We start from the raw sequence: 26,617 nt of genomic DNA on the forward strand, positions 1-26,617 counted from the left end.
TTCGTTGCTCGGCTTCTGGGGAGCCAGTACCACGGATAACATGGAGATTCGTGAGCGGTAAGTAGATGTGACTATTTTATACTCTCCTGCTCCAGCGCTTGGCGTTGATAATGTCTTTTACTATGACAGGGGCGACGACTACGAAGCCTCTCAACGTTGCGCACGACGGAAGCCTTCAGCTTGCGAACATCCAGAAAGAATACCAAGGAACATACTACTGCCGTGCAAGCAACGAAGTCGGAAATTCGCTGGAGAAAGCCATAACGCTGACTGTTACTGGTAACATAGCTAAAAAGATACCAGAAGGCTCCTATTTTTATGTGCCTCATAATCATATCGCGGTTTTAGCACGCAATACCCCATAAATTATTATATATTTCTATTTTTATAACAGCAGCACATACACGAATATTACTGACGCGCACAAATCGCACTGAAGCGGTCAGATTGCCGAAATATCTAATACTGAGGCACGATAATGCACGGCGATGTAGCACAGGCAGCTTTGAGGTGGTGTATTATTGTTCTGATTATGCCCATCTTTGTACTGAGCCGTTTTAACGGCACCTACAGCATAAGCATAAGCCTGACATTCTCTACGAAGTCCTCAACTAAGAATAAATCATTCTAAACACAAGTGAAGCTCTAGAGAAGATCACAATGTTGTCATGCTTATATGTGTTGAGCACTTTACGAAGTTACAAGACATACTTCACCTGAGTGAAAGTGTTGTCAGTGCATTCTTGCGTCCGCCACTGCAAATCCCTCCTCCGCGTTCGAGCTGCTATTTTGACACCGAGCTACGACACCGACTCCGGCTGCAGCACACTCACAACCTATAAAAACAATGACAGTTTCTCGAGTGTCATTAAGACTCACTGTGACCCTTGTTTTCCATGGCAACTAACTGGGGTTTTCAAGATTCGTAGTCGTGATAAATCAAATTTATCACGAGATGTCACCCACTTCTATCATTTGACCGTCCAGCAGCGCCGTTTTATTCTAAAGGTATCACGAATTGCAAACTGAATAGCGGTTCTGCAAACTGACGGTGGTTCGGGAGTCAGTCGACAGATGGCGGAAAGACCGTAGCGTGAACTAGAACGACAGAAGGCGTGCGAAAAGCAAAACAGCGATACAGTGTACTCGGATCATCGCTCAAGATGTTTACAGTACCGCTTGGCGCACTGATTTTCCTGCTGATGCACTCAGCTTTTCAAGACATCCATGCTGCAGGTAAGCGAGTCTGAAACTTTCGAAAATGACCGCACAATCTTAACAAAGTTTCACTCTATTCATTCCAGAGCCGCTTGAAATCCAGCCAATGGTGTTTCCGAGGAACCTCAAGGAGGGAGCCAAGTTTCGGGCCATTTGCTCGGTAACCGGGCGTGCTCCTTTCACGTTCAAGTGGCAAAAGAACGGTCAGAGTCTTCCACAAGACGACCAAGTGACGACGGAAAACGCGCAAGACTATAGCATTCTTGCTATAAAGAAATTGCGCAAAAGTCACGCTGGGAACTACACGTGCATTGCGATGAATCGTGGTGGTGCTACACGCCAGACGTCCGAGCTAATCGTAAACGGTAAGAGATCTCTGATCTGCACTCGTCGCGAACAGCCTCATCCGGTTATGTGCAGTTATAAAAATCGTAGTAACCCTCCTACGAGCGTCAAGCCCTACTCCGAAGAGCCCAACGAGGACAGGTTATCTATAGCGCTTGGTCTTCTGTTTTTCAATTGTCTCCATAACGTTAGATGGTTCCATCATAAGTTCACTAGAATAAGTATGACAAATTGAACACCGTAACTTGAGCAGCATGATATACGCCTTAAGTGTATGAGGTGTATGTTTAGCCGTATAAAATCACGTAAAATAGCATTTTTTTTATTCCCGCAAAAAGAAAACTAAAATAGCAATACACAGCTTATGTGAAAATTGGCATTAAATCAAATAAAAAATGCATTAAAATCAATTAGCAATGTTAAAAGGTTGCTCGCAATGACTGGAAAGCTATTTTCCTAAAATGCACATCAAATAATTTAAACAGGTCCGCATTTCCCAGCAAGCGAATTTCATCAACGTACAGCAGTTTTAGTAACCGCAGCAGGTACTGCATGCAGTCAACTGTTAAGCGACTCATTTCTGCATAAATTAGTTATACCGGGAAGGTGAACAGTTTTATTTTCAAGTCTGTCGGGCCCATAGGCATATAAGCAAACAGCAGTTACTACAAATGTAACAAAAAAATGCTAAGCATTATGTTTTCCTATGTCTTTTCTCGTATGAAATATGCACTTGGCCCGAAACCTGCGGAATGGCTAACAGATGATGATGGACCATTTATGACAACACGATGACACTAGAAAGCGATGAAGAGCTTTAAAAATAATTTTAAACATGATGTGGTTAATTGTGCGCTATGATCCTACGACCACAGAGGTACAACTAGATGATAATTCACTAAGAATGATGACAACCGAAGGCCACAATGTGGCCGGAATTTGTACGATACGATTTCCTTAATTATCGGGATACGTTTGCGACTATTCCAGGTTCTTGTGTAGCATGATTACCTTTTCAGACAAATAAGACATGGAATTGCTGCTATCATTTTTGCACGCAAACAGCACCACCAGCATGGACGACCGAACCAAAAAGTGGCGTTGTCTTGCTCGGAGGCAAACTTGAAATTGAATGCCGGAGCCACGGCTACCCCGAACCAACTATAACGTGGACAAAAGGTACGGGTATTTGATGTTTGTTATCGCATTGATATCGATGTTGTGCAACGATTTCAGCTGGTGCCGCAGGCGGTCAAGTCATCTCCGACACCGTCAATGGAACACTCCGCATTCAGAACGCAAGCAGGGCCGATGGAGGGAGATACCTTTGCACGGCGGCAAACAGACACGGGGAGAGGATTGAGAAAGAGGTCGAAGTCAGAGTTATCGGTAATGTATAAGGACCATTAACGATTTCTACTCAGCACGATAGTATGCTTCAAGTTTATCTTTTTATCTACTCTGAAACTGGTACAACAGGACTAAATATTTTTTTCTGCTTTCCTTACAGGTTTAGCCTACACCAAAGCAACCATTATTGAGCTGCATATTTCTCAATAAAATCCGAGTTTACTTTCTAAAGCGTCCATAACACAGGAGCTGCATCGCACATCTTGTAATAACACAGCATTTTCTATTGCGTGATAGTATTTCGAATCAAAGTAACAACGACGTATAAAGAATTGTTCAAGAAATATAAAACCTAGAAGCAAGACACAAACATTGTATTAGTGCAGTACCCATGACGCACGCTCCTAAGTGTTGTTGCTGCAAGGTTGCTCGGTTTTTCTTTACAAAGTTCCCGCACGGTTCGAGGAGAAGTTCAAGGTGCAAACTGTTCGTCGCGGAGAAGCGGCCACTCTGCAATGCCAGGCTATTGGAGATTCACCGCTGGAGATCACCTGGTCCCAAGACAAGAAGCGCCTCATATTCGCTCCAGTGACAAGGTAAGCGTTAAAACCTGCTATCGCGTGCTTTTTCAATGCATAGTCTATAAACTTGTATTCAAAAATTTTCATCGTCCTGTTACATGCCCGTAAGAATGCACTCGCACAGGACACTTCGCTACGTTATATAGACGTCCACATGTGCGAGCGTTCACACTTTGTCAGTTTAGCGTAACAGTACAGCAGGACTGTACAGATACTCGGTCCGCGTATATGTTCATATATGTTTACCGCTAAAAATCACATGGTCCCTTATGAATTTACGTGAGACGACTCGAAGGCAAAAGCCATTTTCTTTTCCTTCTCAGTAGACTGTATTGATTACCAACCCCCTACCCCCCCGCGCCCCCCGAACGCTTTCTGCTCCCAATGAGGTTTCGCCCTGCCTCCGGGATCACATGCATTGGAAGCTTTCTGCACATCACGTGGTTTAGCAGTGCCTCCGCGATCGGCCCACCCTAGGGCGAGCGACGATGCCATGTCATGACGTCATCATGAGCCATAGCGATGCCGTGATGACGTCACAAATTTTGACGACCTGTGACGTCATCACATAATGATTTTTTTGCATCACTCGTGTTGACGCCACCGACGCCGACGGTCACTTTTCGCGTTTGAAGAGGCATCTGAGGCTTTCGCCTTAATAACTAGCCAGCCGTCCTTGAGGAAAACTTGGCGTAAGCTAACTGTCGATTTGAAAGATGTGCAAAGGTGTCAGCAGAAAGAGCAGTGCTCCTGCCAACGAACGAGCACAGCACCGTCGGCTCGACATTCACTTCGTTTGCAGGTACGAAAAGTTCGAGTCGAACACGGAGAACGGCGTGACCTCAGAGCTGGTGATTCCGACGACAGACAGGAGCGACGCGGCCCTCTACACCTGCGTCGCGAAGAACGAGTACGGCAGCGACGAGAGGAACATCAAGCTGCTCGTCGTCGGTGAGATACAGTGCCGTATTTTATATTCGGTCGAAACACTTAAATCGAAATTATACATTAAATCGAGGTCTTCGCTTCCGCAGAGGTCCCTGCTCAACCGCTGGACCTTCGTATCCTGGAAGTCTGGAGCCGCAAGGTGAACGTCATCTGGTCGGAGCCGTACAGCGGTAACAGCCCCATCAACAACTACATCGTCCACTACTGGAGGGACAGGGGTACGCCGCTTTTCTTTTCCCGCATGATGGCAGGTGGCATGATGGCATGATGGCAAAAAACAGAGAAAAAATTGCTATGAAACTTTTTTTTTCTGTGCTTGTCGTTTCCGGAGGGAATGAGGGCGAAGGGAAAACGTCATATCCACGAGACTAAAATGGTTAATAATTACAAAAGAAGACAGCACATTTGTGAGACCTTTGCGGGATCACAGCCGATATTCAATTAAGGTCGCTTCTGTAGATTAGTTGAATTTCACAATTAAATTCTGGGGCTTTACACGTCAAAACGCCGACCAGATTAGAGGGCACGAAGTGTAGCGAGAAATTTTTGATGAATTTTCATGACGAGTTTTTCTAAGGTACTTTTCCGAAGTTACATTAATTAATAAGGACACCATGAAAACACACAGCGTTTTCAAGCACTTCGAGTCGCAGTAACAACATGTAACAATCTTGTGGCCCTGCTCCACAGCCGGCTGGAAAAGGCTTTGCGCGAAAGAAGTGTCTATGTTCTAAAACGCTCTAAACAGACACGCAAGTTTGTATAGCCATGTATCTTGTGTAGACACGCGTATAGCCATCATCGCAACTTATACTCAAATGCTAAAAGAGGATTAGTTGACAAGTGCTAAGGAGACTTAACACGAACGTGAAGGCAGCTTTCGGCCATATTGGTTCTGCACTAGTGAATAACTCGCACCTTATTCTTACTCTCTACTGCGACAAATAAAAAACACAACAGAATGCAAGCACACGCTACACAGGTTCGTGATGTACTGCCACGTAAGCTAAGCTGTTACTTTTGCCCGGCAATAGACGACTTGCGCTCTATAACTACGACGATTATCATGGAACGAAAATTCTGCCTCTATAACAAGTTGAAACATCAATGCAGCCGAAAAAAAAGTCTTGGGAAGAAGGAGGAAAGTGAGTAGAAACAGACAGTGAAAAATTTCAGGCCTATCGCCAGTCTAGCTGACTGGACCTCAATGAAAGCCTTCTACTTTTCTAAATACGTTTTACCATTATTACAGCAAGTTGCATGAATATATTTAGTTTGTTTTGCACCGGCGATGTAGATTGGTCGTGTTGTGGTCTTTCGTAAAGGCAACAATGAACGCGAGAACGCGGGACCCATCGTTGTTGTTACGCGGTCCCCATGCTCTTGAATGAGAAATTCGTACGCCCCACTCCGTTCTTTGTATTCAAATTCAAGCTCATCTAAAATGAACGGATGTTTGCACCGAGTGGTAATCGTGCAGCTCTCCATCCAGACAAAGGAATCTTCTTCTCTCGCGCACGCCTTGTGTTTGCCTCGCAGACGGTGCTCATCGCCTCATGGAGCAGAGCGTGCCGAACAGCCAGACTTCGGCCATGATCAGCGAGCTTCATCCGGGAGCTTCGTATTCTCTCACCGTGACCGCAGAGAACGAAGTAGGTCAGGGTCCCCCCTCGGACCCCGTCCGCTTCCTCACCGCCGAAGAAGGTGAGTCAGCACGCCCTGCATGCAATATGCATCACGTAGGAGACCCGCACAAAGGGAGGCGAATCTCGCTGGCGTTTCAGCACGTTACACACGCACACCCGTACCATCACTTACGCTGAAAGGGGGCGCAGACGAGTTCGCACCTGCCTCGCTGGCCGGTCCCAACCTTGCATGTCCCTGAAGGCTACCTGTGCCGCTGCCAACAACTCTAGTAACCTAGAAGATGACTTAAGCGATTGGCGTGCTGCATGATACGTATAAGTTCACAGCGTCGGAGTAGCTGCGAAGAAGGTAATGAATGATGAAACTGCGTGTGGTGTTTATGATAGTGACCTAGGCTACTTACAGTCACGGTTCGCAGGACAGCCTTTGCATAACTTACAGGTGTCGCTCATTCACTGATGGGAAGTCAACGAAACACGAACAACCGCAGAAACGCTATATATGGATGATGATCAATGGCGTTTAGAGGCGCAAGGACCGCTTACGGCCAAGGAGCGCCAATACAAGGAAGGAGGAGGAGAAATTATAATGTAGATGGAATAGTGTAATGAATGAAAACGCGTACGTGTAAGGTGCCTGTAAATGGGCTAAGAACGTGCGTAAAACAGATATCAATACTGGCATTATGACTGGTTGTAATATGATGTAAGGTGAATGTGATATGGCTGTAAAGTGCCCTAGGAACAACCGCTACATAGGATTATAGAATAAAATTATGACAGTGACACATCGCGTGGTCTATGGCTGTTGAATGCATGACAGGTGATCATGATAAGATGCGACTGTATGAAATAGCATGAATGGACCTTTGAGGTCAAAGGCCGGGAGGCCGGTGCTTTGTTTTAATGGAACTGCCGCGGCAGCAACCTCTATTAAGAGGCCGTGCCTCTTCTAAGGCAGAGCCTCTATTAAGAGGCTATAAATGGAAGGGGAGTATTTGACTACATGCTCAAGCAAGTAATGCCGTCTGTACCATCGTTCTTTTTTTTTTTTTCTCAGAGACAGCTCAGCATAAGACTTCGGTAATTCTTGTAGTACATGAGCTTGTTTACGTTTCTTTCAGAGCCCGGTGGATCACCAACCGACGTCTGGGCGGCTGCCAAGGGACCTACATCCATCGCCGTTTCGTGGAAGGTATTCCTTTCCGGCCAGTTCATGACATGGAACTATATCTCACCGCTTATCTCCTCGACGCGTTAAACATGCGCCAACCTGTTGTTGTGCCGGTAACATAAATCAGGAGATGCGAATGGAACGCTCCCTGTCAGCGTAATAGACGGCTATAAAACACGCGCTTCAAGCACGATACCTTTCTTGTACTACGTCCATACGTGCACGCGCGTATGTGTTGGTGCCTGTGTACATTTATATCAGCTAGCGTTCGACTTCTAGATGCTCGCAGGTCGAGCCGTACAGCATAATTCGTGATCGCACGAAATAATAGGGTGCATCGGCAACCTTAAAACCTACTCACGCATACCAGTTCCGCGTGGTTATGATCTGCGCTTGTCACTACACATTCTTCTGACGAGTCGTGAACAGAAATCAAGGAGATGAACACGACATGCACGAACATGTTTTAACGCTTAAGAATTAGGAGGAACAACGTGAAAGAAGTGCACTAGTTTGAGTGAAGATAAATGTTTGCATGTGACTGGTCTACCGCACTTACTGGCATAATGCCAGCACTGTTATACTCCGTTTCATACATCAGGTGCAACGCTGTGGAAGCTATGCAAGTAGTTCGGCCAGCAAAATGTGTAAATCCACGTGTATTTTGCTTGGCCTCCGCGATTAGTTCCTGTAGCGCGCTGCCAGTGCTAATCGCGGAGGCCACGATACAAAAAAAAAGAAGGAGTCGCTAAACGATCCAGAACAAACTGTCGACAGCACAGTAAATAACGGGGTACGTTTATTTCTTGGGCACAAATCATCTTCTTTTATTATACAGCCTTAGGAGGGAAAAAAATCACATTACGGGTGGTAAATTCATTGAACTGTTTCTTGGCGCGAACGCATCTACTGCAAGAAGTCTCGCTAGCTTCCATAGCGTTGCACCTGATGTATGAAACGGAGTATAGTTATCAAGGTAAATGTATGTGATCAGGCGTAATGCTAAAGTACTTAATTATCTCGCACTTACCGCCAAGTCGCCACTGAATTTTTTCTTTCTAATGTCTCTTTTCGTGCGATCATAATGCTGCACAGCAAATCGTACCAAGGTACCAAGCAAGAAGTCTTTTTGAACCACAGTGTGAAGGTTCCAACAAGGTACAGACGCGAGTACTCGGAAAAAGAAATACACAAGACAAACGCTGGACTTACAACTGAAGTTTATTACAAACGTATTTTGTAGAGCTCCGCCACGCATGCGTAAAGAAACGCGGGCACTAAAAAAAAAACCATACAAAGACAACCTAGCCTTAGTGCCTGTACCATGGAGGAAGGAAAACTCAGGAGAGGCCCTATCGTATCCCAATGCATTGCGAAAAGTGTGGCGGAAGTGACGTCAGATTTATGAGGCAAACAAACCGGTATGGGGCAAACAAAACAGCAGACGCCCCGCGGCGTGCTCTCCGCGGTGGTTCGCTTCTGCTCAGATTTGTAGTCCCGGCGTAAACTTAGCGCGTATTGTGCGGTTTGCACGTAGTAAAACGTTGCAAGCAGACGTTTACCAGGCTGTTCGTGCGTCGCAGGCCCGAGCGAGCGTTTTTGTGCTACAGAAAGTACCGGTACGTGCCGTAATCAAAAACATTCAGCCCCTGCATCATTGTATTCGAACTCACCTAGCAGTGACTTACGCGTTCTACTGGGCGTTAGATCTCTCTTTTCCGTTCTCGTAGCCCGATTGCCCGATTAGCGGTTGCGGCGCAACGCCAACCTATAGTTGACGTAACTTCACGTCGAAAAGAGGACACCGCTGAATTGTATAGGCGATCGTGCACGTAAAGTTTGTAATTCCAGTGCGCACACAACACAAGCACGCAGCGAGCGCACACCGAACAATACATACATCACATAGTCCGATAATAACAACAAAAGTTTATTGCCCTTTCGTTGAACGACACAGCCTCTAAAACGTACGATGCCTTCAGCGCATGTTATGTACGGCGCGTCAGACGCCAAAAACAAAAGTTCACATGAGTTCTGAGTTGACAGAATGAGTAACAAGCAACAGAGCGTACATCCGAGAGCTTCGCACGCAAATACCATGCCTTAGTCATCAGCAATGAAGCGAACGTATACGTACACATGAAAAGTGACACCCGGTACTGTCCGCGTGCACGCGATTTGCACCGGGTATACGCAACAGCTGGGCATTGCGTAGCTTTCCTAAAGAACACACACAAAGAGCAGCCATGCGTGAATCGACTACACCGCTCGCACGGCAAAAAACAAACAAACAAAAAGGCTGCAAAGTTTCGCGATGCGCGCATGCGCTTGCAAACATCGAGACGGAAGTCGCGAAATGTTTCGCTGCGCCTTCGCTAGGAGGCAATGCGGGTGTTTGTGATGTGGAGGCTTCACGAATGTGACGTCAGGGCCTCTCCTTAGTTTTTCCTTCCTCCATGGCCTGTACCTTGCCGGAAGCTTCACACTGACATCATTATAGAGCTCCGCCACGCATGAGTAAAGAAACGCGGGCACTAAAAAAAAACCATACAAAGACAACCTAGCCTTAGCGCCTGTACCTTGCTGGAAGCTTCACACTGACATCATTGTAGAGCTGCGCCACGCATGCGTAAAGAAACGCGGGCACTAAAAAAAACCATACAAAGACAACCTAGCCTTAGCGCCTGTACCTTGCTGGAAGCTTCACACTGACATCATTGTAGAGCTCCGCCACGCATGCGTAAAGAAACGCGGGCACTAAAAAAAAACCATACAAAGACAACCTAGCCTTAGCGCCTGTACCTTGCTGGAAGCTTCACACTGACATCATTATAGAGCTCCGCCACGCATGCGTAAAGAACGCGGGCACTAAAAAAAAACCATACAAAGACACCTAGCCTTAGCGCCTGTACCTTGCTGGAAGCTTCACACTGACATCATTGTAGAGCTCCGCCACGCATGCGTAAAGAAACGCGGGCACTAAAAAAAAACCATACAAAGACAACCTAGCCTTAGCGCCTGTACCTTGCTGGAAGCTTCACACTGACATCATTGTAGAGCTCCGCCACGCATGCGTAAAGAAACGCGGGCACTAAAAAAAAACCATACAAAGACAACCTAGCCTTAGCGCCTGTACCTTGCTGGAAGCTTCACACTGACATCATGTACCAACTGGCCCCTAAAACCGCAATACTAATCTGGGCCCTTTTCAGTCAATTAAACATCGTACAGTCGCGCTCAATATGACTTGCAACACAAGGTTGCGTGACCACCTCAGAGATTGTGCAGGGCTTTCAATAACCCTTATTTCAACAACTTAACGCTGTTCTCCCACTCAGAGATGATCCCAACAGAATATTATTTAATTACGGAAATGATGGCACGTTTAGGCCATGCGCAATCTTTAAACTTGAGGGGCCACGCGCTCCCATGTTGCAAGTCATATTGAGCGCGAATGTTCACGTCATCACTCGGCATTTGTAGCCCCCACCACGTGACACGTGGAACGGCGTGCTCAAGGGCTACTACGTGGGGTACCGGGCGGCCGAGTCCAGCCAGCCGTACTCGTTCAAGACGGTCGAGACGGTGGTCAACGGGTCTCAGGAAGTCACGCTCGTGGGTCTTACAAAGTCATCGCGGTACAGCGTCATCGTCAAGGCCTTCAACGCCATCGGAAGCGGACCGCCCTCCGAAGCACTGCTCGTACGCACCCTGGATGGCGGTTAGTACACAGCGCAACTCCATTCTGAATAGAGCACAACATCCAATAAGTTTTATGTCTTCACGTCGCAGGTAGTCTTGAGTCCGCTTTCGTTTGCTTCGGTGATTTCTTGTGGCTGTTATTCACAAAACTTTCCACGACCATGACTGTATGCTGCTGTCCACGCGCGAGCATACGTTGACTGTGATTATCTCTTTTTTTCTATTTCTCCTTCCCCTGCGCAGGTTAGCAAACCAGACGCTTTTCTGTTTAACATCCCCGCCTCCTCCCTTCCTTCTTTCTTTTCTTTATCTTTCTTTTGAGCTAAGTTGTGTCATACGCACGCAGGGTCTTCTTCACAAGGTGGTTTTAGATATGTATACTATTGCACACCTTCCGTAGGCCCAGAGTATTTCTAATGAAGTTCGCTTTCGAAACGAACTACCGGCTAGTAAGACCAGCACTTAAGTTAATTTACATCATTGCGATGAAGCAATCAAGCTTCGTTGCGATGAAACCCAGTTGAAGCAAACGAATTAGGGATTATAAGCCCATTGAATTATCTGTTTTGGAGATATATGTCCAGACGAAATGACTAATTAGCGGAAAAAAAAACTTGGCGTCGACGCACATCTAAACTCAATGCACTTATTACGATAAGTCAAGCAGCTCTACGGCAATTAGAGTGTCTTCGACGACTTCAGCGACAACTTTTGCGCGGCGATTTCTCAAGTGTGCTACATTATTCCTAAGTCTGAGTGGGGAGGATTGTAGTGCTTAGTGAACATTTTCCCCGCTTAATGAGATCGCTTTGTTTTGATCTTCACCGAGTGACAGTAAGCGAACTCTTTAAGATGAACAAACGTTTGATATATTCGCGATTTTTTTCTTGACAAGGTGCGCTTCTGCGAAACGCTGTCATGCTTCAGTCCGACAATATTGAGATGCTTCACAAGTTAGCGTCTCACTGCGCACACTCCGATGAAAGTGCTTAAACTCTGAACACAACTTACAAAGTTATACCTCTCCGATGGACTCATCCGTGGTTCGACATATATATAAGCAACACTTTACAACGTGTAGTGAAGAGATTGTCGTTGATAAAGTATGTGTTTGTTTTGTACTTATGTTTAAGCGACACCTATTGTTCCTACAGATGTGCCACTCCCTCCGGCACTGACCCTGATTTCGAGCACCGACTCTGCGTTCAAGGTTAAGTGGACCCACTCGAAGGCCACCGTTGCTCCCGTAACAGGTACTATAATCGGATATATTTGCGGCAAACACAGCATTGAGCAATGACGTTAGATACTAATTGATTAAGCGAATGATTGACTGATTGATTCTATTAGTGAGTGAGTGAGTGAGTGAGTGAGTGAGTGAGTGAGTGAGTGAGTGAGTGAGTGAGTGAGTGAGTGAGTGAGTGAGTGAGTGAGGTGAGTGAGTGAGTGAGTGAGTGAGTGAGTGAGTGAGTGAGTGAGTGAGTGAGTGAGTGAGTGAGTAGTGAGTGATGAGTGATGGTGAGTGAGTGAGTGAGTGAGTGAGTGAGTGAGTGAGTGAGTAAACAAATATCTGTAGTTAAAATTTTTTTGTCGCACTGTTACAAGCGCTTCCATGTACACGGTGCGAAGCTGAATGCTTATATATTCAAACTCTTGACATTCCAGGCTGTTTTAAATACATGAACTAACGATGAGATGTGCTGAGTGTACTTGAACCATATTTACGTTATGGTGAATGCAATGGCTTTCACAGCCACATTATTATTATTATTATTATTATTATTATTATTATAATCATCATCATCATCGTCATCATCATCATTATTATTATTATTATATTATTATTATTATTATTATATTATATTATTATTATTATTATTATTATTATTATTATTATTGTTGTTGTTGTTGTTGTTGTTGTTGTTGTTGTTGTTGAAAACTAACAGCTCGGTATTTTCGGTAAAATGAATGAAAACAGTGTTGTGACATAATGCTTTAGTAATCAAAACTGATGTAATGCGACTCCTTACGTCACCTTTCAAATATGTTGCAAGCGACTATGAATGAAAACTAAACACACCATACATGCAAGGCAACGCTAGAAACACAGGTCGCAAGAGTGTGACGCCCTCCTCGAAAGCTAAAGTACCAAGTGCCCCTTTTTTTCTCTCGCCAGGCTACACGCTGCACTACAAGAAGAACGCCGGTCCCTGGCACCATATCCCGGTCGTGGCTTCTGACGACACCAGCTACACGCTCACAGACCTGGATGGGGGTGCAACGTACAAGGTGTACCTCACCGCCTCCAACCAATTTGGACGCGGATCCGGAAGCGAAGCCATCATCATCAACACCACCAACAACGGTAAGCACTCACAGTAAAGGTACAGACACACTGGCTGCGCGGCCCTTTCACACACGCCGCTCGCGAGACGTTGCTTTTTTCTGTTTCTCCCGTGGTGGAGCGTCAACGTATCTCTCCCGCCGACCGAATCGCTCCCTGACCTATTTTCGCCGCTGCCGCGCAAGTAAACTACCAATGAGCGCCTGCTTTTCCTCCTCACACGGGCGTCGTCATAGCAACCGGACATTGTTCTCCTCAACCGCGCCACCTCTCTCCGTCTGTCGTGGAGAAGCCGCGAGCCGCGTGCCTCGACATGTCCACTCTTTCGTCGTGACTCTAGCGCCGGCAATACGGACAGCGTGCCGCTGCTTGCCGAGCGGAGGCACCGACGGGGGGGACGCCGTCGCGGCACGCTTTCCGCCAGTGTGCACGTACCCTAAGGCAGGCCACATTGCTAACGTGGCTCTCGTTCAGTCATCTCCCATCACGGAAACAAGGAATCCTCAGAAGCATGCGCCTTTGCTGCATTCACATAGACAGAAGTGCATCGACGTGTTACCGTCGTCCACCAGGCGTACCAGCGAGAGTAGCTTTACGTGTTTGCTTTAAAGGTGCGATGTGGAAGTGCAAACACTAACTTCAAGAATATTGTTTCATGAGGAGAGAAATGCAAGGGCGAACGTTAGAGTTGGACACAGCTCTCATAAAACAGGGAAGTTCAATATCCAGCAAAGCTGAAAAGAAGGGCTCCAGTGTTTTGAGACTGATACGCCTTTTCGATGGCCGCTGAGACAATATCTCTGGTCAAGCTGAGCTAGAGAATCTCTCTTCCTTATTCTCCCAACCAGCGAGCCAGCTTTGCTGTGTTATAACACAGCAAACGTTTACGAGGCACAAGATGTAAGGTGCTCTAGAATAATTTTTAATAAGCGCGGTATTGGCTCCAAAGCATTGCAGGGCGACGGTTTCAGGGAAAAAAAATTTACTGCTCAGTTGGCGCTGGCAATGGTTGAACGAGTCAATCCCCTTTAAGTATAAGCGCGGTTAAGCTGTCCCTCTAACTAGGGTATTGGAGCCCCGTAACGTTTTATGACGCGCTTCAGCAGCATTCGGCTGAGGTTTCTTTGCATGAAACATCTGTCAGGCGTAACTGAGATGCTTGCAGCAAGGTGTGGCAATTACGGCGCAGGATATGACCGTGCCTGGGTCTTCTACAAGGATCCCTCCCTGCTGGTTCCCGCCGCCTCCTTTCTCATCGCCTTCCTCGTTGTCATCACCGTGGTCAGCGTCTGCATCAAGAAGACCAAAGCGCACAAGAATTTCGAAAAATGTGAGTACTTCATTACTACCCTTTGCTAACAGTGACGTGAAGTGGCACAAACAACAATGAGCGAAACGCAAAAAAGAAGCTGCGGAAATATTGGAAGGAGGACTGAGCGTTAGAAATAAATGGGCAAGCCCGCAGCATAGCAAAGAAAGCCCTAAGCAAGGAATTAATAATAATAATATCTGGGGTTTAACGTCCCAAAACCACGATATGATTATGAGGGACGCTGTATGGTGGAGTGCTCCGGAAATTTCGACCACCTGGGGTTCTTTAACGTGCACCTAAATCTAAGTACACAGGCCTCAGACATTTTCGCCTCCATCGAAAATGCAGCCGCCGCGGCCGGGATTCGATCCCGCGACCTTCGGGTCAACAGTCGAGCGCCATAACCACTAGACCACCGTGGCGGGGCCCTAAGCAAGGAAGCGGCGGACGAGACTTCGACAGAAAGGGGGTGATACCGTGTGAAGAGGTAGACCCACACAGTGAAGGAGAAGGAAAACTTCCGTAAAGGGCGCACAGGATGAAAATAATTTTCAGTGCATCGCTTCAATGCTGGTGTGCAGAAGCACGAGCACAGAAACTATGAACCCAAATTTCCGGACTTATAGGGACACTAAAGGGAAACAGTGAATCGGTTTAGATCGATAAATTGTGCTCTGAGAACTCTAATGTCGTTAATTTCGCCATCATAGGTTTATTAACAGAGGAGAAAATCAAGTCCAAAGTTTCATTTTTAAATTTCGCGCCGAAATCTCGCCGGGTGACGTCACGGATTTCAAAGTGTATTTATCGTATTTTGGCGCAATTGGCTCAACAAAATTACTCCAAACTTGGTATGTTGAGTATATGGCCCCATCAGAGGACAATGTACTTCATTTTTACCGATTAGGAACTACGTAGTCCCTAGTAGGCGCCGTGAAAACATGTGACGTCACGGCGAATGATGCAGAAACTTCAAGGTGGCGTCACCACCCACATTTTGTTTTTGCGCGTTTTCTCGCAGCAAGCGTGGTGTTCTTGGTATCGTGAAAGAGTACTATACAAATATGAGAAAAATCGCTTTGCTCTTTAGTGTCCCTTTAAAGACTCGAGATCAGATGAAACAATGCTTGGCTCTGGTGCGGTTCACGATATGCAGCTACAACTTAAAGCTTGCTAAAAATTTCCAAACACTGTTCAATCTATACTAACAATGACGGGTGGGTTGTGTGAGACATGTTTCTCGCAAACGTCGTTTTTCAGAATCTAAAGCTGTTACCTGTATGCCTCCTGTACTAAAAAAGAAAAAGATAACATGTCGAACGGACAATTACGACAAAAATGGCGAAAAGCATCTGAGGTTGCGCGTAAGATAAACGATTGTATTTGTGCAAACTTTAACTCTGATTAATTAATGATCCCACTGTGGCGTAGGCGTCGGCAGGATTTTATCTTGGGGGTGCAACGCCGTAAGGCGGGGGGAGCTGGTAGGCTTGGGTGGGGGGCAAATGCTAGTGTGGCTGGGGGGGGGATGTCAAATGCCTTTTTTGCAACCCGCCCTTCCCCCTGCCGACGCCCATGCACCGCTCTGGTGTATTGCATGCATGTAGGCATTCGAAAAATCTGTAGGGGCTCGGCATTAGTTACGTTTTGCTGCCTCGTAACACTTCCCAAGTTCTCGTAACACTTCCCACGGTCAATAAAGTAGCAACGTAAGGGCACCTCCTACAGTGCCGTTCTGTCACCTCCTCCTGATGTGACATATTAGTCCTCTCGTGTTTATGTCGCAGCCCTGGAAGCAGAGAAAGCGCCAGAGCTACGGCGAGGTGACGCAGCAGCAGCAGCGCTACATCGACGTCACAGAGAAGCGCAACCGCTCCGACTACGCCACCATCCAGAGCCGGAGGAGCCTCTCCGGAAGCTACAAGATCGAGGAACTACGCTCGGCGGCACCTAACAGGGGATACAACACTACAGACGTGAGTTAAATCGCTCATTCAATTACCAGAACGTTCAGCATACCTGCTACCTGGATAACCATATCAGCTCAAGCGGCAATTTGCTCGAGTGCGCGAGACAGCCTGCTTTATCGTGCTCAATTCTAGGTCTGTGCGTGCGCACATTTGTGTCGAAAATGTGGGCAGCCAGCACTAGTGGTGCAAGGCTGGACTAACAGCGGAGCTTTCTGCCGACCTAGATTATTATCAAGGTCCTAATTAGCATGTTCCTATTAATGGGCATTGTTTTAATTAATACGGTCTTAATTAGAACGTATTCGACATCGAGTTCTTAATTAGAACGCCCTAATTAGCATGGTATTAACCAGCCAGCACTAGTGGCGCAAGGCTGGACTAACAGCGGAGCTTGTTGCCGACCTAGATTTTTATCAATGCCCTAATTAGAATGGTCCTAATTAACATGACGTTAATTAACTCGGTCTTAATTAGGAGAGTCCTAATTGGCTTGTTCCTAATTAGCGTTACCACTAGGCGACGCGAGATGCCATATAAGGTAGAGGCCTTTCATGATTGTGGTAGTTTTCTGGTGACACGAACCGGCGGGACGAAGAGCTTAAACAGCTTCAGTGTTAAAGGAAGAGGCGAAGCGGGGCGAAAGGACAGAATGCAATAAGTTGTTAAAATGGGCTGGTTGGTGCATACTAGAAGATCTGGGTAACAGCACAAGGATGGGACAAACAGACGGAGACAAACTTGCGCTGTTACCCAGTTTTTCAAGAGTATGCGCACGCACAAAGGGATGTCGAACTAAACGTCATGAGCGAACCGAGGAGCACGGAGACAGAAGTCATGGACGACAACGCTTCTAGAGTTGAATATCCGCAGCCTGTACAAAATACTGACCTTCTGGCTATGTGAATGATGCTGTAAAAGCCGTCAGTTTCCTTGTCAAGACATAACTAGTGTAAAGGTTAGATAGGGCTGTGTTAGCGGTTAAGTTTGGATACGAATATCCGCAACCAAATGCTTCCTAAGTCAGAGAACCATAGACATACGTTACTAGTCGCAAGTTGTCATTTTTTAATATTTTGCACATAGATATCCTTGCTTTTTTTTTTCCTTTTGCCTTTTCTCTGCAGGCCAAAGACAGGCGGCGCTCGTCTCTTCGCAAAAGCAGCGCTTCTTCCCACGTCTACGACAGCGCGGCGTGATTCTTCCAGGGAAGACGCCAGAAGAGCTGCTGTTGACTTCTTCAATACTGTTAAATTTGATCTCATCTGTTGTTCTAGTCAGGCTCGAGCCGCGCAAGCACGTTATGGCCACAATATCTGTACTTAAAAGTTTGTCTTCTAACTGCCCTCACGTTAAGCCATGAGAAATCTTCTCCAAAAAATAAGCCCGGTGTGCCCCACATGCACGAAGCAAACTTGAAAACCCGGTCTCTATGACAAATCTTTTGGACACCTAGCAACGTACGTACACACAGTATGGAAGCAGAGGTGCTACAAGTCTCAGAAACGGTAAAGTGCTCCGTGACGATGTTTATGTTAATACCTGAGGTGTGGAGAAAGCGAAACTGACCTTATAAGCCATCATTCAATACAGAACCTCTATAAGGTGTCACTATCGCTAGACTGTTCATAAACCTCTCGTTTCATGCGCCAAGTGAATGTCTGCGTACTTTCCAATGAGTATTATTTAATGTCCTAGTCACACGTTGTATATGATGAGTGTTACCAAATGTTCTAGTCATATGTTTCCTTACATAAGTAATATTTCATGCTTCGTGTTGTGCACAACGGGTTAGTTGTATTTGTCTTCGTTCTGGCGTCACGTGGAACGCCTAGTCTTGAGACCACACTCGGTGCTTGTTACAAATGTCTTCTGGTGTATACGTTTTTCTGGGTGACATCATGCGTGGTGTTTTGCTAGCTTCAAAGAACTCGAATGTGACACTGAGGAGGCTTTAACGTCAGACTCTAACATTTGATGATATAAATTTTAGGAGGATTTTTAACATCAAATTATCAATAAGGCGGTAGGAGAATTGACTGCGAGATTCGCGATCAAGCCATTATTCCAACGCATAGCAAAGGCTGAAGTGACCTAAACATGTCGTCGCTTATACGAGGATAGCACCGTGTGACGGTAAAGACTACGTGAATGTGTTGCTCGAAGGTCAACATTCCTGAATGCTAGTTCAGGTGACTTGTTTTATCTCGTGTGTACAGTTCAAGATGCGCACATGTGTGCTAATATGTTAATATAGTCAGTAAGTACAGCATTGTCGACGTGTAGAAATCTCAAATGGTCCACACGGAAGGACGGCGTTTCAGTATCCTTTCGCGGCAGCGTCAACCCATGCGTATGGTTTCTTTTCTGTCCTCCATGATCGCTGTGCTCTTGCCAACTCAAGTCATTACTTGCTCAACAAACAAATTTGTGTGCTTCTCTATGTACATTTATTTATGCAATTCACAGAGTGCTAAAGGCTCTACTGGAGCCGTTTTAGTGGTACAGGGCATGAGTGAATGAAATGCTCAACTATACAAGTAAAACGTATTGTTCAACACCTAATTTATGAATATTACTGTTTAGTTCAGACCAACATTGCCAAGTTACGTCACTCTGCAGGGTATGGAAGTGTTATATGAACGAAAATATCAAATTTACGTGTGCCAATTATACCTAGCGTTTTAGCCTACTGTCAGCATGAATGCCTCAATGCAACTTCCAATGTCAAGGTTTGTTCTCCAAGCGACGCATATGACCGAGAATCCGCCCTTGAGATTCAGGCCAAGACATTAAAGGCTAATTTTAATGAGGCAACGTGAAGAATACGCCAAGTTAATGAACAAAATTTTTTTTAGAAATTGGGACATTTTGCAAATCTACGCCAGTCAAACAAGGGCGGTTTCGAAGATATTCACATGTCCCATCTGTGCGCGTAATGTGAAGAGTTGGATATCTCACGAATGCATTGAACACATAAAGCTGAATGCTAGTTTTTGAACAACTAAAACCCGACCCTCCCCACGTAACTGTTGTTTCCGAAAATTCCACAACTTCTCCCCAATTTCGAACAAAGTAGCACAGAACATTAACATTTCACTGTACGAGCAGAAAAACTTAGGTCCCAAAGTATGCTGATGTGCAGTACAGCATGGTTACAGGTAGCCCTGACTTCACACAAACATGGGAAGAAACAATAACAAGCGCTGTACTTATAACTGATTAAAACAAAAATATCATTTATATATAACAGCGAAAACACAAACACACACTAATAGAATCATGTTTCTTTAGTAAGGACACTAGCATCATTTGTGTTCTTACTAATATTATGTCCCTGTCAAATTCACCGACCTCTAACCATGGAATCGTACTAACTAGTCCGATCTCGCTGTTATACCATAGTTCTGTTTCCTTGCTATATTAGTTTGCAGCTACAGGTGCATGAATGATGAAGCCATAAAGAGTGGTTTGTAGAGGTTGAAGTGAAAGTTTCAAACCTGCTACTCTTCAATCACAGTGGTTATCGCATATGTGTACATTATTATGACAATTATTTTCATTAGGTGTACGGCAGATCGTCTATCAGTTAAAATACGTAGCGTTGTTGTCTGCTTACCACTTCCCGAAAACGCCGAAACGACATTCAAGATGTGAGCAACGTCTGTACAGTTCAGTGTAATAAAATTATCAATTAAACCCGGTATGTCTGCGTTTGCACTGCGTGCATGATGCACTTCAAACAATGGCAAAACCATCACAAACCGCCACGACATACTTTAATTACAGCACTTGTGGCACAACTGTAATTAAATAAGATGACATGTATACCAGACGGCTTTATACGCAAGCGTACACTATATTTTTAAGTGTCAAAAATACCAGCAGTTAACTTTTCAAACTACGGCAGAATGCGTTAGCCAATATAACGTATATACTCAGCGTACCCTTTGATCCATTAACAGTACTGTTAAGACCGACAGTAAGTGCTAAATTTATACCTCTGGATCATACGCCATGAGCCAGCATGTTATCATAACGAAAACAAATAATAGCCCACTTGTTCGGATTTGGGGAAAATGCTGCAACGCGTCTGTCCGCCTGTAGAGGGTACTTCACTATAAAGAGAGCCTTTATGCGGGAAAGCCAAACAAGCGAATCAGGGGCCTGTGTGACGTCTGAGGGCAATGACGCTAAGAGGAAGAATAAATCATCTTAAGAAGGCATTTCTAAGGTCCTTGAGTGAAGCAAATGCCACTGGAACATGAAGCGCTGCATAACGAAGTCAGCAGGATCCTTTTGCACCGTGGTGAAAAAAACAAAAAGCTGAGAAATGAATGTATAACGCTCTGCACAAATTATCCTGTACGCTGACCGTTATAATGTAGCTAACCCTACCAGCGCGCCTAGCTATCAGCCGCGCAATCATTGAAACACATCATATTCTGCCATTTAAGCCAGCCTGCGGAATGTAAACAAGAAATCGAAAAAAATAAATAAGAATTGTAGCACGGATAGGGCGCAGACAGGAGCGCCAGCAAAAGAAGACGACGAGGACGGTTGTTGTCGGTGCTCGCGCTTGCTCGGCTTGGACCGCTGATCGCTTCACCTGTGGCAATTTTTCTAATAAACGCGTCACTGCCTCAACGTTAAACGCGTACCATCAAGTGGTGGAGGTGCGGGGTGTCGATATCCGTACCATCAGAATGAACCCTTTAGATACGCACGAGGGTTGTTATCGTCAGAGCAAATATACTTCTTTTGCTCCTCCGGAATAATTCAATTACCTAATTTCCACAGAATGGAATTAAACGGCTTTCGTTATTACGCGAGCACGTGAATTCATTCTTTTTAAAAAGGGGAAGTAATAGACAACCATGCTATTTTTTCTTTTACTATCCGCGTGTAGTCGTCGGAGAACACGGGGAAAAGAAATAAAGGAAGAAAGCTGAGCTACAGGAAAGCAAGTCCATGACTATTTGCTCGAAGCTTTAATAAAGCTACGCGTGCGTTAAACCGATAGCGCCAGAAGCACAGTTGTTGCACAACTACATCGACGGACAGATCCTAAACGGAAGAGGCCCACGCGCGCGAACGATGTCACCCACCACGCCGCGCAACGCGGAAGGGCCATTCACACGTTTCGACACGCGCCAAGCAAGGCCAGTGGGCCACGGACCCGCAGCGCGCCAGCTTCGATGTTTTGAAAGTTATACGCACACCCCGTGGTTCCCTGGTTTCCCATTCCAGACCCCCCCCCCCCCCCCCCCCCCCCGCACTCGCTTTATTTGTTCGATTCCTATCCCTCACCGGTGGTTTCCATGGTTACCGCCGGTGAGCCGGCGGCGGTGGGAGGCCACGTCATAGCCACGTCATAATTCGGAAGCGGAAGCTAGACCAGCCACACCCTATTATCGATTTATCGGGCCGCCGCGACAACAGCGCCCGTTTACAGGCTTTTCCGGCGTTCAAGATTTACCTTTTTCAATTTATTTGTTTACTGCTGTACGTGGAAGTAATAATAAATAGCCTGAAAATGCGTTTACTTATCTCCGAATACAGAGCTATTTCGTCAGAAATTGTAAAGAAATTGACGCGTCATTTATTGCCGTCGGAACGATACTTGTGGGAAGCGACAACGGCGCCCAACAGCGGAGATCTGTAGGCTCAAGGAAAACAAATAATTTATCGTCTATTCCCTGATCCCGACAGCATGAAGGAAAAAACTAACTAGACAATGCACTTAGCTAAGAACAAGCGTCACGTTACCAAATACATCAGTTTCAAACTCAAGATGGGACTACATGGGAGTCAGAATGCCCTTGCCAAGAAAAGGCATTGATACCAGTTAGTGTAACGAGAAAGCATAACATAAGTAAATCGGTTATTCCCAGGTATACATATTTACAGCTCCTTGCGAGGTTAGGTTTTACAACTACACGATAAGATTGGTCCAGTCGCTTTCTAACGCCTGGTGGCGATATTTGGCGACAAAAGAGTCAAGCGTGCGCCGTCTGTCGGCCGAAGACGTAGGCGTACGGACGCGTGGCGGCGGGTCGATCGGCGGCGCAACCGAAACTGAAACTTAGCCAACTCGCATCACGGGAGCGGCTTTTGATCGGGGTCGAACAAGCGCTCGGTGGCGAAACGGATACCACAAACATTTTGACATTGCTACATAGTCCCCGCGCACTTGAAATTGATACTTCAAGCACCTGACGTGTGGATACACGCATAACGTCGCAAAGCGGGAGCAATTATTTGCAAGTAAAGTACACATATCGTATACCACGGAACCAGGTAGGCACTGAAAAATAAGAAGACTGAAAACAATATAGCATGACGCGTCTCTTTTTGATCTAGCTATTTTACCTAACCAACAATGTGAAAAGGTGCTGATTCACTGTTTTTTTCCTTCTTACAAACAGAGTGAGTTCAACTGGAATTCCATTGCAGCCAAGCAATTAAAACAAAGAATGTGAGTCATCCAGAAAACAAATAGCTCTGCTGTTTCCTAATTACGGCAATAACGATTATCGTTTTACAGGTAATTTCTCATGAAAGGGCCTTTCAAACTTAAATAAAGCGCGAAGGACGTTTTGACGTTAAAATCACGCATGACTTGTTTCAAGAACAGCGATTTAAACAATTGTAAGGCAGAAAAAAAAAGAAAGAAAAGGTGGTCAGGGATATGCTCAAGTTTTTCATCATTTTTCAAAGGCTCACCGTAACGTCTCTTTCTCCGCATTTGTCGCAAAGGCCATTCGATAAGTGAAAACTATCGGGCCAATACCTTGATCACTTCTAAAACGATATTGACACTATAGTGCAGTCTGCTAATACATAGTTTGCTGACATCTAATACCAATAAAGTCTAAAGCCATCACCTCGCCATCTGCCCCATAGCGAAACGAAGAATGAGTAAGAAAAAAAAAACAGGAAGAAAGGGGTGCTGTAGGTCCGTCGATCAGAACACAGTCACTAGGTACAGCATCGACCACCACCGTTTGTATAGAAGAACAATCGACAACTCGATGTACGAACGAATTGCCCACCTCAGCCATCGACACAAAAGTCGTAGTAACCATATGAGGTGTTACGAAATCCCAAAGCATTACGCGACAAATATTCCAGTATTTTTCATCTTATAAATCAAACGGAGACAAAGATGCAGACCGCTAGTAAAGGCATGTGACCGTAAGAAGCGGGCAGCGAGAGCAGAATATTTTTAGTAGGCGTTATCTTGCACAGCAGCGCTGTTTGATCTTTGCACCACTGAAACGAGATGATGTCTAACTGAAAAGAAAACGCGGACGTCGCCACAAAAGCGAGAAGTCTGAGCCACTCCATGGGTGTAGTTCACGTGGTGTCGTCAGGGTGGCGCTAGGCTCCCTACTGTTCAGCAGCGAAAGTTACAGCTCCAGGACGCAGTAGCGACGCCATTGGTACAAGTTGCTTGTGGAGCGTTAGGACGCGCTGATGCATGTTCGGTACGTCTGAAGTCGGAACACCGTCGGGCCATGGAGTACGCTGTTGCAACTATAGGACTACTACTCGTCGTCGTGATCATTCCTCAAGGATACCATTGCTCACGACAAGGTAAGCGCAAGTGGCCATGGCTCCGCATCGGTCAAAGCAGACTCGAAAATGTAGTAGCGGCTACGCCAGTGACTCCAATCGCACGCATTTCGCACGTCAGAAATAAGCTAGAAAAACCGTCGCAGTGAGGAGCTTATCGATGTACAGTACAATAAGTATTAGAGACGACATTACAGTAAGTGAGCAAGCTGCACATTGATAGCTGCAGTTATTTCTTTTTTAAATACTGCTCAGTTCAGTTTCTTATCATAAAGAACCACTTTTTGAGGAGGCATTACATAAGGAGAAAGGTTTTATTTATGAGTAACAATAAGCAGTGAAGACTGTTTTAATATTGAAGGTGATCAGCAACGTGGTCTTGAAAAACAGATGATGAAGCGATGGTGACGATGTCCCGGGGTAGGCCGTTCCAGTTTGTAGCTGCTCGAAGAAAGATCGAGGCAGTGAAAGTAGCAGTACGCGATGATGGGTGGGCAACCTGAAGTGGATGACTGGTGCGGTGCTATATGTGCGGTGCGGCTGTTATAGAAAGTGGCTGATTTAGTGACGAATGAAAGAACTTACGATAAAGGACGAGACTTGTTAAGCGGCGACGTAAAGAAAGAGGCGGCAGCCCGGATTTTGCTTTCAAAGATGAAATGCTCATGTCATATGAGTAAGCAGAGTGAATGAATCTACTAGCGACATGATCTTGCACTGCTTCTAATGCATTGATTAAATAATCTTGATGCGGGCTCCCTATGGCAGATACATACGGTTTCCTTCCTCCCGATCTCTTTCATCTACCACAAAGCGATATCTCCTGTGTTAATGTACTACGTGTAGGTCCGCACTGACACAATATGCAGTACGGACCTACACTACACCAATGTGCATGCCTTTGGGCATCGTGCAGTTCCACCGAAGATATCGCCCTTCTCATTTCCAAACAACGCGACCGTCGGCCAAAGGGGGACCGCGATCTGCACGGCCACGGAGGGCGATCAGCCGCTCACCTTCCGCTGGCTGAAGAACGGACGGCGCATCGACGTCGGGGACTCCTCCACAATTACTGACAACGCCGATTTCTCCGTGCTCAAGATACAGTCGCTGGACGTGAATAGCTCCGGCAACTACACTTGCGTCGTGAGCAACCTCGTCGGCTCCGCGTCCCGATCTGCCACGCTCACCGTTCACGGTACGGAACTTTCGTTATCTATACAGAATCGCGATTGGCGGGGCCTGCGCGATGAGTGGACTGCGCGCGAAAACGAATTTTCAATCCATCAGCACCTCCTCGGTGGATTCAAGAGCCAACGAGTGCGGTCGCAACATCTGGGGAGACGATACGGATTCCATGCAGGGCTTCGGGCAACCCACCACCCACGATCACCTGGACAAGACAAGGTGCGTGCCAAAAATAAATAAATAAATAAATAAATAAATAAATAAATAAATAAATAAATAAATAAATATTAACGGTTTCGCCTTCAGAATATGCGCAACAGGAGTAATATCTGTGAATGGACTTGGTCATTTTCCCCCGCGCCTTTGTTATTTAACCGTTACAATAACTTGAGCAATTTTCTTGACTAAATAATCCACCCGATGTGAAACAACGCTACCTGGACCTATTGCGTCACATACGTGACGCATCTCGCTATGTGTTCGTGATTATTGTATATTCTTTTCATTGCACCTGCAAATAGGCTTTGGCTATGGGTCCAACCAGTTTTCGGTATATTTGTATGCTGCATTTCCGCAAATAAAATTTTCAATTTGTATTATGTAAATGCTTAAGTACAACTTGTTCAAAGATGGCATCTACTCAGCGCGTCCCTGAGAAGCAGTGACGTGATCTCGACATCTTTGCAGGCTTTGTTTCTTGATGTCTCTCCCCGTGCTGCGAATGCAACTATATAAAGTGTGTCAAGTGAGACACCACAAGCCCTCTGATCTAGATCTGAGCTTGCATTCCAGATATTTTCAGGATCCAGATATTTTCAGGACTATGACACTATGCGCGATGTACCCTTAAGGCTTCCTACAGCAGATTGTTACAACGACGTATGGATATGCATGGTTCTCAGAAATTTACAGTAGAGCGGCGCTCTATAAATAGGCACGAAAAACAGGTGTTTCCAGAGATGTCTAACTGTTTTAATATGAATGCCTGCGATATTCCTATATGTAAATAAATATCTATACACAGTTGTGAATTGCAGCTGAATGTACTGTTATTATCATACATACGAACCTCTCAGCAAAAATAAATCTGCACAACAAAAAAAGAAACGTCTATGTCTAAATACGCCAAATCCGCTGAACTTTAGGTTAACAATGTCGCTTCAACAAACACAAACGCCCCCAACGTTTTAAAGCGGCGGATAAATCATTTTTACTTATATGCCATCTCTGTTCTGTAGGACGTCAAAGCCAGGAGGAGCGCCTA

At 45.7% G+C, this 26,617-nt stretch overlaps 1 protein-coding gene across 1 annotated transcript in view; it reads left to right on the plus strand.

Moving 5' to 3' along the window:
• LOC119397552 (Down syndrome cell adhesion molecule homolog) overlaps positions 1-26,617 on the plus strand; it is a 409,196-nt gene that overhangs the window by 11,712 nt on the left and 370,867 nt on the right. Inside the window, exons 4-5 of the mRNA XM_049417103.1 lie at positions 3,362-3,509; positions 4,297-4,445. Of these exons, the coding sequence (XP_049273060.1) occupies positions 3,362-3,509; positions 4,297-4,445 (297 nt within the window). The remainder of the gene's footprint in view (positions 1-3,361; positions 3,510-4,296; positions 4,446-26,617) is intronic.

The sequence above is a fragment of the Rhipicephalus sanguineus genome, chromosome 6, assembly GCF_013339695.2.
Source record: "Rhipicephalus sanguineus isolate Rsan-2018 chromosome 6, BIME_Rsan_1.4, whole genome shotgun sequence".
In the NCBI taxonomy this organism is placed as follows: Eukaryota; Metazoa; Arthropoda; class Arachnida; order Ixodida; family Ixodidae; genus Rhipicephalus; species Rhipicephalus sanguineus.